The sequence below is a fragment of the Lutjanus erythropterus genome, chromosome 3 (assembly GCF_056507025.1).
Source record: "Lutjanus erythropterus isolate fLutEry1 chromosome 3, fLutEry1.hap2, whole genome shotgun sequence".
NCBI classification, from domain to species: Eukaryota; Metazoa; Chordata; class Actinopteri; order Lutjaniformes; family Lutjanidae; genus Lutjanus; species Lutjanus erythropterus.
The window spans coordinates 10211357-10224543 of NC_139319.1; the positions used below are offsets into that span (position 1 = coordinate 10211357).

The 13187-nt window shown below is 38.2% G+C and overlaps 1 protein-coding gene across 1 annotated transcript in view; it reads left to right on the plus strand.

Annotated features, from left to right (window-relative positions):
* The window catches only part of grin2ab (glutamate receptor, ionotropic, N-methyl D-aspartate 2A, b), a 170196-nt gene that overhangs the window by 133590 nt on the left and 23419 nt on the right, over positions 1-13187 (plus strand). The window contains exon 11 of the mRNA XM_084714951.1: positions 9365-9533. Coding sequence (XP_084571077.1) covers positions 9365-9533 — 169 coding nt within the window. The remainder of the gene's footprint in view (positions 1-9364; positions 9534-13187) is intronic.

Below are 13187 nucleotides of genomic sequence, written 5' to 3' on the forward strand. Positions count from 1 at the left end.
TTGTTTCATTGTTCCATTAATTCAGTGTGATTCATGCGTTGTTTTAGATGTACTGAACGTGTTGCTTGTTTTAAATGTTACAGTTACTAATTAGTAATGCTGCTTATTGTTTCCCTCTGGAGTACATATTGTCTATAAACATTAGCATTCATCTTATTAATTTCCCGCATGCTTCATTACTATTTATTCTACTTTCTTTTTTAATATAATTCAAGAGTACCTACATTATTTAAATGCTGCCAGGTATGGAAGTTAAAAGAGGCTGACAGAATTTTGACAGAATGTACAACTGCAACTCAACACTTACAGGATGATTTTGTAAGATTTAGTGGAATGTAGCATTATGTAGATTATAACCATATCACCCAAGTGTGTAGGAGAAGCTACGGTGGCCAAGAAACTTGCCAAAAAGTGGCATCTAGACCCAGTGTTTGGTTTGTCCATTCTGGGCTACTGTAGAAATATGGTGGTTCAACATGGCGGCCTCCACAGAAGAGGCCCTGCGCCCTCTGTAGATATAAACGTCTCATTCTAACATAATGAACATTCAATTTATGACATATTCTGCCAGTAGAGCCCCCAACATCACATCCCGCCTACACACTGAATGTTTAATTGTTGAATTTAACCACTACTGAATGCTTAATGTTGAAATTTAAATACCACTGAACTTGTATACTTTAAATAATTTATATGGTTTGAATTTCTCTTACTGAAATTTCCAAAGAGTCGTTTAAGGTTGTGCAGCTAAAACAATTAGTTGTTTAATATTTTAGTTGATGGACAGGAAATTGTTTGAAAACTATTTTGATAATGGAATAATGTTAACGTCAAATACCAAATATTTCCTTGTCTGACTTTTCATTATTTTTTTGACATAGACCAAACAATTACTTAGTTCATCCATCCTCCTCAAGGACACTATCCGTCTCCATGTTGCCTGTCCATACAGGCAACGTGGATTATGCAATTGCAAAACATTATGCTGAAGCAAATCATGGTTCACCCTCTTCATTAAAATTCGGTGGGATTGAGAAAGTCATGATGCCGACTAGAGGAGGGGATGCTCTAAAGGAACCGGCCCAGAAAGAAATGTTTTGGATACTCAATGATGACTTTAGCTTAAAATGCTTTTTAAGATGAGACAGATAAGATTATAATTGAAGGATGTGTCTCTTTATTTTCATTCAGTAGTATTTTCTGAAACTTCATGTTGTATGTAGTAGGGTTATCTGTGATTGGTCCCTGTATCCCTGTAAGCGCTGGAAAAGAAAACCGATTGGTTCCTAAATGACTGGATCCAACCCTCAGCTGTGTACTTCCTCTGTCCTTGTATGTACAATATTACCTGATTTAACTTGAATAGTACTGCAAACGCTTTGAAGAAGGCTCTGTGCCAAAACGCACGTGTTTATTTTGACTTGAAGACTTGAGATGTGCTGCCTTTTCAAGTTTTTGGAACATGCACAATTAATCATTTAACTGAATAAATAATTATCAGATTAATCAACGATAAATTTAACCAGTTGGTTCAAGCTTTAAATTCATCCTAAGTCCCTGCCCTTTTCGCTCTCTGGTCCAATAATAGTTGACTAAGCTTGGTACCTGGCAGAAGAAAATGTAATTGCTAGTGATAGGTATTTGATCAAAATACTGCTAGTAGCAAGCAAGAAAGCTATTACTAGGAACTGTGAAAACTGTGAAAAACAGAAACTGAAAAAGTTTCTGTTAGTTTTTGTTTGTGGTTTGCCATTTTGTTGTTAACAACTGGCATGTCAATGTTGCAAACATAATATCAATGGAAGAAAAAAAGATGCGTATGTAACTTGAATCAGTTCGCTACCTAGTTAGCTAGCTTTTTGCTAACATTAGCTGTCAGATGTAATGCAAGCTAACGATTGACGTAGCTTAGTGATCTAGCATTTTTCTACAGAGCAAAACACTAGCTAACTAGCTAGCTAGTGATTGATGTACATTTGCTAGCTAGTTAGCTAGCTTTTTGCAAACATGAGCTGACTTAAGAGAGCTGCTTTTACAGGTCCCCCCATCAACATCTTTGTTCTTTATTTTCAAAATGTCGTTTTATTTTCAGCATGGACAAGCCTAGCACATAGCATATCTAAATACAGGAAACAGGAAAGAAGAAAGTTGACCAAGGTTGACTGATATTAGAGCATGGAGCGAAAAGACTTCAGGTCAATTGCAAAATTCTTTAAATTTTAAAGAAAGGAACTGGAACCACATAAATCTGGATAGAGTGTTCTCGTAATATATTTCAGTGCTATACTGTAAAGTCTTACAATACTTATAAGATATAAGAATCCAGTCTTTATGGTCTTTGTTGGTTTATTTACGGGGCATAAACACAAGCCTTTTGGTTAACTCTATATATTTACAACTATGTCTGGGACTGTGAGTGTCCCTGCAAAAAAAAGCAAAACCCTGCAAATAAATAAATAAATAAATCCCAGTCTCGGCTGAACCTGGAGACAGAAAAATGAAAAGATGTTTCATGTGGGACGCTGCCCAACCTTTTTGTCATCTCCCATCTGGACCGCTGCAGCTCCCACCAAGCCGGGCTCGTAAAGTATTCTGTTCAGCAGCTACAAACCATCCAGAACGCTGCAAACCTGCCCTGTCTTCAACCTCCCCAAGTTCCCCTTTGTCACCACCCCACGTGTATCGTCCCCCCCCTCCCCCTCTCTCTCCCCACTGACTGCCGGTGGCTGTTCATATCAAATTCTAAATTCTGGTCTTGGCATTCAAGGCTCCTCAGGGAGTCACACGTGCATATCTGCAGGGTACGGTCTATCCGTACCCGCCAGCCGGGGCTCTGTGGTCTGCTACAACCGGCCACTTAGCTCTCCACTCCCTGCGGCAGCTACCTCATCGCCTCACCTGGCCTTGACTCTTCTCTCTGCAGCTCTTCAATAGTGAAATGTCCTTCCCACTCCAGCCGGGACAGCAGTATTCCTCCATACCTTCTATTGAGAAAAATGCCTCTTTCCCTTAAATGCCCCCATTTCCCATACTCCCTCGCTGCACCTGCTATTTAAAAAACATCCCTTGTATTTGTTTACTGAGACTTTTCTCTTCTTATTTTTAGCATTTCTTTATCTGACACGATCACTTCAGGAATATTTTGTTATCTGCTATCAGTGTACTAAGTCGCTGCCGATAACAGCATCAGCTAATGGAATGGAAGTATTGCACAAATTGACTTTGTTGTGCTTCTTCTTCAAATGTGATTATTTTTTAGGTATATAATCATTTTTTTCACCTCCCCACTCACCACCTCACTGCATACATATCACTTTCTCCGCTACAACAATAGCAGTGGGCTGACTGGCTTAAATCATCCTGATACCAAGTAAATTTGATGAGAGTGATTTGAATTGATATCACAAACTAAATTTCATATGTATATAACATAGTTTTACACAGATTAAAGGGACAGTTCACCCCCAAATCAAAAATACTTTTTTTTTTCTTTTACGTGTAGTGCTATTTATCCATCTTCGGTTTGAGTTGTCACGTTTTGGAGACATCAGCCACAGAAATATCTGTGTGCATCTACTCATAGACAAGAGGCTAAACATTAAAACTGCTGTAAGCAACATTCACTGTCTCTGTATGTTGCTCTGTATGTTTGTCCCTAATGCCTATTTCTTGCTTAAAATGTTTTTAGAAACATTATAAAGTATCGCTGAGCTGTAATGTAAGAAATATTGTGACCAGACAGCTGCCATATTGGGTCCAATTTTCAACGGGGGCTCCCAAAACTCAGGTCAAACTGCCTAGAATAGTAGGGATGGGTATCGTTCAAATGTTTCTGATAACAGATGTGTTACTTTGGCCTCGAAACTGGTGCCTGAATACTTTTCACCTATAGCAATTTTCAAAAAATCCATTTTATTCTGAGTATTTTACTCCACCTGGATAACGGGACTAAAATGAAGAATCTGATGGAATATCTGTACAGTACTGAACTGTATAAAATGCATAAATAACTGTCAAAACTCCTTACTTACTGGAATTTGATATTGAGTCACAAGGCATTTTTTGATCCTCAATAGTACTGACGTAATTCGATCAGTACCATAAAAGTTTGGCAACCAGCCCTACAAACTAGACAGTGTTAGTTAAATACTGCTCAAGAATGTTAGTTCATTGCCTATTTTTGTTTCAAAAAGTAGCGTTCAGAAGCATATTTTAGTGTTTTACTATTTAGCTGTGATATGAGAAATTTAACCGCCGATGTGCACTAACATGCATGTGCAGCTGGATGGATAAACAGAGAAGCTCAGATAACAACACACAAATAGGATACCATTACTCTAGTAAGTCATTACATGGCAAATAGTTGTTCCTGACATTTAGTGAGGCTGAGTGCTATCTTAAACCATGTCCTCCTCAGCTGAGCAGTGACCTCATGTCCGTGATGCATACTTCCTTCTGTGTGGCGATACAGTTAATGGGTGTCATTTGGTAGAGAGAAAATAGTTCCTTCGTGAAACTGCTCACAACAAGGTCTGTGGATTGTCTGGAGTAACCGGGTCATGATTTCTGGAAAGAGACTCACATTGCTGCTGAGTTTTTCAAATGTATTTGCACCACAATGTGCCATCTAGTTCCATTATATCTGAGAGAAGACAGACATCTCTACAGCAGACAATTCTTCAACGCAGCTACTCACACCAAAACAATCAATATAGATAAATAGCATGACAGGCAAGAAGAAAGATATGTATTTTTTATTTCTGGGTGAACTGTCCCTTTAACATTTATAGATCAACTTAGCTTTCATTTAGAGCAGTTCAATGTAGATCTACATGTATGATCTATGCTTTTTAAAATCAGCCCTGCAGAAAGCTTTACAGCTTTCTGTCAACACGTCAAACAATACAGTGGACTTTTCCCTTTGAAAAAACTTAAAAGGCATTTTCACGGTGGCTGAAATATGTTGCTGGCCTTTTTGAGTGTGTAAACAATGCAGAGCTATTTCTTAAACACTCACAAAAAGTAAAACTTTCTCAAAGAAACTTCCTTTGGATTCCTTGACGTCTCAGGTTTTGCTCCAATTATCTGTTATATATGGACACCTCAGTGAGAGCCTTTCCATGACAAGACAAGGCAGCTTTGTTTCTCTCTGCTAATGTCTGCAATTTAGCTCATATCTGAGCTCATCTGTATACAGCCAATTCAGAATACATAAACATTAATCATAATTGCTGCAGGTTTATTTGTCCCTTGCTCTAGACTGTATCTGTATTGTGCCTCTGGTTGATCACTTGGCCACATCACAGTCCAAATGCACAACTAAAATCCATTTATTCATTATATTCAACTCATGACTGACAGCATTATTGTTGCATTTTCAATGAATGTCAAAATTTTAATCAGACAGCAGAAAATAGTTATATTTTTCAGGATAGCAATTAGGATAGAAGAGAATAAGATAAGATAGGACAGGACAGTCACAGGGGAAGCACAAAAAAACTCAACTGTAATTACTTTCTTTGAAGATTTATTAACTTTTTCTTAACAAACAGAATCCACCATATTAAGAGCTTTTCAGATTTTGTCAGATGGACTTGAGAAGACAGACAGGAGATGCAACACAACAACCACTGAGTTTCTCATCCATGTAGTCATGACAACGCAGCAGCACAGGCACGGACAATTAGACATATGAATCACAGCGCACGGAAAGTTTTAACTTTGTGACCCGATTTCTCAACCTTTGTCCAACACAATCGCTGAGGACATCTTGAGCGGTCACAGGCCAAGATGACTAGTCTCTTCTCGACCTTCATTTACGTCATATTTGCTGCTTCTGTGTCCAGCCGTTCATGCGTACATGTATGCGTGCATACATCCAACCATGCGTAAGTGCTACACTCGACTCAGCCACTACTCCCATTTTGTTTGTGTGTGTTTGTTGTTACAAAAGTATGACATGGATCAAACAGATGTACTGCGTGCGCATCTCTGGGAGTCCGTTGTTGTTGTTGCTCAGTGTGTGTGTGTGTGTGTGTGTGTGTGTGTGTGTGTGTGTGTGTGTGTGTGTTTACATAGTGACATAAGGACACAGAGAGGGCTCAGCTGGGCAAAACTAATGTATACAGTATATGTGTGCATTAGAACACCTGGGGCACATACTGTACATACGTAGGCTCACGCACGTATGTATGTATACTATACTGTCCATCTCAGACACATATTCACACACACGCACAGATACAGTTCCTTTACTTTGTTTATTCGATGGGGACAGTGAACATGAGTATAAAAATACAAGCAGTGAACCTGACAGATTTTAGCAGGGATGCTACTTTACATCTGTAATTGCTCATTAGACATTACAAGTGACAATGTACAAACACAAATATACAATACACAGGTACAAAAAGAAAATACATGGTAAAGAGTTGATCACAGTGTTAATTTTGACAGCAAATGTTTATTTAGTTTTAGCCTTTTGACTAAAATGCCCATTTAGTTTTAGTCATATATTAGTCATCCAGTCATATTAGTAATGCATTATTAGTCATAATGCATTACTTGAGTGTTCTCTAGAATTTCCTAACTGATAATCCTGGAGGAAACATCTATTAACCTGTGATTAACATTAACATTAAGCATACTACATGTCTTCAAACACACGCTCTTCTTTTTATAACACAGTTGTTTCATACATACAGTATGAGGGCAAATTACTAATATATAGTTATATTTATTGGGTCAAATGTTGATATATCATGTACTGTGAAACTGCCCTTTAAAAAGATGATGCATTATTCTGTAAATAATTTCAAAATAACTCCAAACCATGATTTTACCACCTGCCCATTTTCCACTAAAATAAAAATTACTCCAGCAACCCAGTCACTTTTTTTTTACCAAGGGCATTATGTTCACTCAGGGCGCTGTTATGTTATCTAAATTTACAGTGGGAGTCAGTGCAGCTTTTATACTGACTGCTCAGAGCTGCCATAGTTCAAAATTGACATGTAAATTAACACTGGTTTGCGTTAAGCCATTGTTTGAGATGGGTTTTAAAATGTGGGATATGTAAGGCACTCCGTTATTGCAAGCGATAGGCCTTTCCAATAATTAGTTTCACATAGTTTGTCCAAATATGGTACGCCTCAGCCAATACCACTGTTTAATGAATTAATTCAAAGGCAGAGGAGCCAGTCCATGAGAGGCCTCATACATAAAACAAGCATTTTTAAAATTCTCAAAGCTCAACAAGTTATATTTGTCCAGAATGTTACAGTGATGAAATAAGAGATGTTTTTTGTTAAATACTTTTATATCTTTATATCTTTATTGAAAAGTGACTACTCAGTATGCAAAAAAAAAAAAAAAAAAGATCAGGTCTGGGAAAAAACAAAGCAAAAACAAGAGTAAAATTCAGCCATTGTTGCTTTTCTTTGCCACCTGAAATTAAAAAAAAAGTCTTCTGAGCTTCTAGGACAAAAGACTGAGGGGGAGATTAACTGAGCCTGCCACAAATCACTGTCAGGAGAGCATGATGCCATGTCTGGAAAGTAATGCAAAAGAGATTTCTACTCAGACATTAAGTCTGTTGCTTTTTTCTCTCTCATTCTCTCCCTCTTTTTCCCTTTATATTTTAACAGTTAACTTTAACAGAATAGTGCTACATATCTGTAGATCTATGCTGTCTTTTTAGGCCACAGTTTCAAGATTTAATATATTTTGTCATGTTTTGATGATTAATTAGCTGAGCTTACAAAGCGCACTGGAAGGTGGAGCTGTTGTTTCAGCTGCACATGTCGCTATCTTGTTCTTCAGTGCTGGTAGACGTCTCCTTCTCCTTCCTCTGGCATTTAACAGCAGATTTCAGCACTTGTAAGCATTTATGCTGTCCCTGTCATGTCCAGAGGAACTGCACCTCGGGCACCTCCGGTACTAATGGTGCTGTAAAAAAAAAACAAGTACAGACATATTCTCAGAGTTTGGGCATCGACATCAGTTTTCAGATATAGCCACTAAAGGTTGACGTAGAATCCAATGTGACTCAAGATACGGAAAAAAAAAAAACCTCCAAGGCACTCAAACAATTAAAATGCCTTTATTGCCATGGTGTGGACTTCAAAACAAACAAACTCGGACACATTTTGGCATTAAGCCTTTGTCGCAGAGTCAGAGAGTTGGCTGGAAACACGTCAGAGTTTGTTTGTTTTTGTGATTTTTGTGTACACGCATGAATCGCTCCTACCCAAACATGTTTGGGCGACCCCAGGAGCTCATTTGCAGTGTCAACTTCGTCCTCTCTCTCTCAGGAACACATAAAAATGCTCCACCTCTTCTTGTTGATTTGTAAATATTATACACGCCACAGTTTTTTGTTTAGAGACATGATTTAGTGAGCCAGTCTTGAATGTGCATCATTGCAGATGTTAGAAGCAGATGTGGAGGCTTCTTTAATGTCTTTTGCTCGTGTAAAAAGCACTACATCATCTGCGTACAGTCGCCGGCTGTTGAAAGCTCTTTTGATCGTTTGATGGTTCAGTTCTTTGACAGTTGTTCTCTGCATATGAATCCCTCAGTTCTTTATTAACTTTCTCTTGAATTGGAGTCAATTGAAATGGAAAGTAAAAAGGTCACAGAGTTACTGTTCCAATCCATATACATCTGAGATGACTAACATGGGAACGGAATTAAGTTTTCATGAGAATACTTTTGAAAATGCTGGTAGGGTTTAATAGATTATGAGAATCATTTGATCCAACAATTCAGTTTAGTTCACCGCTCCGAGCTCCTCGGGGACGGCTGTCAGAAAAGTTTACTTAAACATCCGTTTCCATTCTCTGCATCCTGCCCGTGTGGCTGCGGTACTGTATGTGTGTAGGTAGGCTGCGAGTTTCGGAGAGGTACCTCCTCACGGGCAGAATCAGAGAAACGCAGAGGAGGGAGGGAGGGAGAAGAGGACAGCGTAAAGGAATGAGGAAAGAGACGAGGGGAAGGACAGCTGATATTTTAATCATGTGGGTTGGTTGTTCTGCACAGCCCAGCTCTATTTAAAGCCCGGCAGCATCTGCTCAGTACCCCTGTGTTTTCAGGCACTAAGGGAAACACACACACACACACACACTAACTCACACACACCGCACAAGCTCTCTCTGCCCTTCAGCTGTATTTATGGTTGCTCTGCACTGTCATAATTCTAGTTTTACAGTTTGATGGAACCACCAGATGTGAAGCGAGCAGGCTGCAGGAGTACAGTTACACTCACACTTCACACACTCGCCTGTATAACACTGATAATGTCTGTAATATAAAAAAAATGACTTAATTGTCTTTGTACCTGTGTGTGTGTTTCTGTATGTTGCAGTAACAGCACATCAGGAGGGTCCTACATCAAGCAGTGCTGCAAAGGTTTCTGCATTGATATTCTGAAGAAGATAGCAAGAAACGTCAAGTTTACTTACGACCTCTACCTGGTCACAAATGGAAAACACGGCAAGAAGATCAACAACGTGTGGAACGGCATGGTTGGAGAGGTACCCATCTGTCCCTTGCTACAATGACATATCAGTCTGTTTCCCTGAATTACTGGAAAATACATTTATAAATGAGTTGGGTGTTAAAATAAAAAATTGATGCCACTCTCATATTCGTGCAGTGAAAATGAAGCTTAGTTTAGCATGAAGACTGGAAACAGGCAGAAACATCGAGCCTGGATCTGTCCAACAGCACAACAATCGACCCTACATCTGTAGAGCTTTTTTATTTTGACTTAACCTTTATTTAACCAGGTGAATCTCTTTTTCAAGGGAGACATGGCCGAGACGGTCAGCAGCAAAAACACAAAGTTACAGACAGAGACACAAAGGTAGACAAAATACAATGAACAAGCATTGAAATTTGCATGACAAAGAGAACTTTTTAGTAGTCAGTTGTGTAACCAGGTAATCTAAAAACATAGTCATCCTGTCCATCTGCCTGTAATTCTTTCTGTATTTTTTTTTTTTTTAACAAGATGACTAAGAAGTAAACTCTGCTGCATGTTTGACGATTCTGGCCTCCCCACCATCCATTAATTCCTGATGATTCCCAAGACCGTTGATTTGAATTTTTATGCATTTTGTCATCATGTCAACATTTTTCACAAGCCATAACTCACGAACCCTGGAACAGTATATAGGGTTCTAATGCAACGTAAATGTTGCTCACTACTCCAGTAAAAAAGAGGAACCTTGGATACGACTTGGCAGCGGGAGATATTTGTAGCTCACAGAAGCCTTTGGCAAGATACAAAGTCAATGACGCTGTGTACGGTTGACAAACGGTAAATGTGATTTGACAGTAAGTTTGACAACAAGACTAGCTAGCCATCCAGCCATGTCACTGTCCCCAAATCAATAACGGCTACTGTTGGCTGCAGTCTGTAGTGGCGAGTTGACAACGCAGGATGTGAGACGGTTGCTGATGTGATACAGAGTATTAAGGCACAGAGCACTTCTTGCAGCTTGTGTTTGAGTCACTTTCCGGTGGCTTGTTAACGTGTTGTCACTAAATTGTAAACGGAGCTTTAGCTGCATCCCTGTTGCCATGGTTACTCATCTTAGAAACAGGCTAATACTATGTAGCCCCTGCATTAATTCAGAACGGTGAACTGGAACTACGTAGTGCTACTTAGTAGGTGTCCACTAACAGGAATTATTGGACACCATGCAACCAATCAGAATCAAGTCCTCACCCACACTGTGTCTTCCTATGAGAGTGTTATTGATCCTCTTATATAAATCTCTGCAAGAAAGAATATAAGCATACAGAAATGTCAAACTATTTCTTTACATTACTAATAATTAAAGTTTCAAGGAACTGTTGATTTTCCACTTCAATAACCATAAAATATAATGCCAAAAATAAAATTACCAAAATAGAAAAAATCTCCCCATGTTTCTTTTTAATGTATTACTCACTGTAACTTTGTCAGGGAAAATGAAAACGCAGTCTCGTTTCATCTGATTTCACAGAGAATCCAACCCAGCGGCTGACATTAAGAGTAACTTTATAGAAATGGCCAATCTTTTCGCAGATGGTCTCATTAACTTATGTAAGTCACATAAAGGCATCAGTAATAAATTGAGACCGTTTTCACAACCAGTGAAAAAGGCACAATATATAAATGGTTCAATTCCATGTTCCCACCTGTCTTTATTTTGTCAGTACTGCTTGTTCCCTCATACAGCTGGACTCTACGTGGAATTATTATTAAGTATAATCATTATAGAATATGGCCGGAGTTATTCTCTGTGTTTTTTTATTGTGAACAAATGCCATATAAATTCCCTGCCCTGTCTTTGGCACTCAGCCTTAAGCCCATTTGTTGTTTCACTGATGTGTTTTTAATAGTTTTTAGACAACAATGGAGGTCTGTGGCACAGAGGACAGAGCCGTATCAGGCGCTGGATGCAGAGACAATGCGTGTTAGAAGAATCAATTCATTGTTGGTTTTGGTCTTTTCATGGGATTTTGTGGACTTTAAGAAAAATATGAAATATGGCCTGACTTTATCCTTTAGAGCTGCAATTTGTGACCCGATGGTAAACAAATATGTCAGCCACTAAACCTTAAAACACAAAACTGAGAGCTGCTATCACTACAGACAGTAAGATAGATAGATGCTTAGATACATAGATAAAAATATACCAGATGTTTTATTTTATTTTATTTTTTTTCGTTATTGTTGTGTCACACACTAATAATATCCCCAGTCGGAACAGGCTTACCAGAAACCATTATTTTGAAAAATAGACCATTAACCTGAATAGCAATGGAAATTACAAATATTACCAAACAAATAAACCATCCTGATTGTTTTTTCCAAGCTTTAAAAACAGAGGGAGCCAATTTCTAAGAATTAAAACGACCATTACATTCTGTCATCGTCAGTGCATCAAAACATTTCTGGATTTTAATAGTTTTATGCTTTAAAAAGTTTGTTTATATCATTGTTTTTTTTAAAAGTTAAAAGGTTAAAGGGTTTATGTTTTACATACAATCGCTTGTTCGGCATGTGAGGAATATGAAAAGATATAAAAAGGTTCTCGTTAGCGCCCCCTAAAGTGTTCTTTATAAACCCCTGGAATATAAAAAAAAAGTTCTTGGTAGAAACCCCTGGTCAGGTTCTAGATAAAACCTCTGGAATAAAAGAAAGTTCTCAGTAGAAACCCTTGAGTGTGTTTTCAATAAAACCCTTGATATACAAAAAGGTTCTTGGTAGAACCACCTTGGTGGGTTCTAGATAATATCCTGGGAGTATAACGATATAACCAAGGGTCTTGTTAGAACCCTCTGGGTGAGTTCTAGATAAAACCCTTACAATATAAAAAAGGGTTCTCTGTAGAACCCTCAGTGTGTTCTCAATAAAACCCTTGGATCTGTAGAACCTCTTGAGTGGCACAACCAGGTGTAGAGGGTGTAAATATCTGGACAGAATCTTTAGAGAGGTGGGACCATTACACCAAAGAAGGGTTCTCTGTAGAACCTCTTATATGGAGTTCTCAGTGGAACCTTTTCAGAGATGTTGGGTTCTAAGTTGAAACTTTGTAAGGTTCTAACAAGACAGACAGACAGATAGATAGATATACTAGACTATTGATTTGATGTCTTTATTATTGTATCATGCCCAAATAAAATATTCTCAGCCCAAACAGGCTTGCAAGACACCATTATTTTGAAAAATAGACCATAAAGTGAAGTAGCAGCATAAATTAAAATAACACTGAACAAATAAACCATCTTTTTCCAAGCTTTAGAGACAGAGGAAGCCACTTTCTAAGCATTATAATAACAAATAAACAACCATTACATTCTGTCATCGTCAGTGCATCAAAACATTTCTGGATTTCGAACAGTTTGTGATGCCTTTAAGAGTTTGTTTATATCATTAATGTTTCTGTCTGGGTAAGATAAGGTTTACGTTTTCAAAATTGATGGCCACAGAAAGCTAATCTGTCATCATTAAGTCACACTCTTTAATTATACACCTGTAGATCAATAATATTTCTTATTTAAGTATTTAAGAGTACAGATTGCGAAGCTCCACAACAGGAGCTGGATGCCTCGAGGCTTATTTGATCGCTATCGTTTATCTTTTCTTGGAAATGATTCATTCAGTCAGATTAAATTAAAGCTAAGTGCCGCCA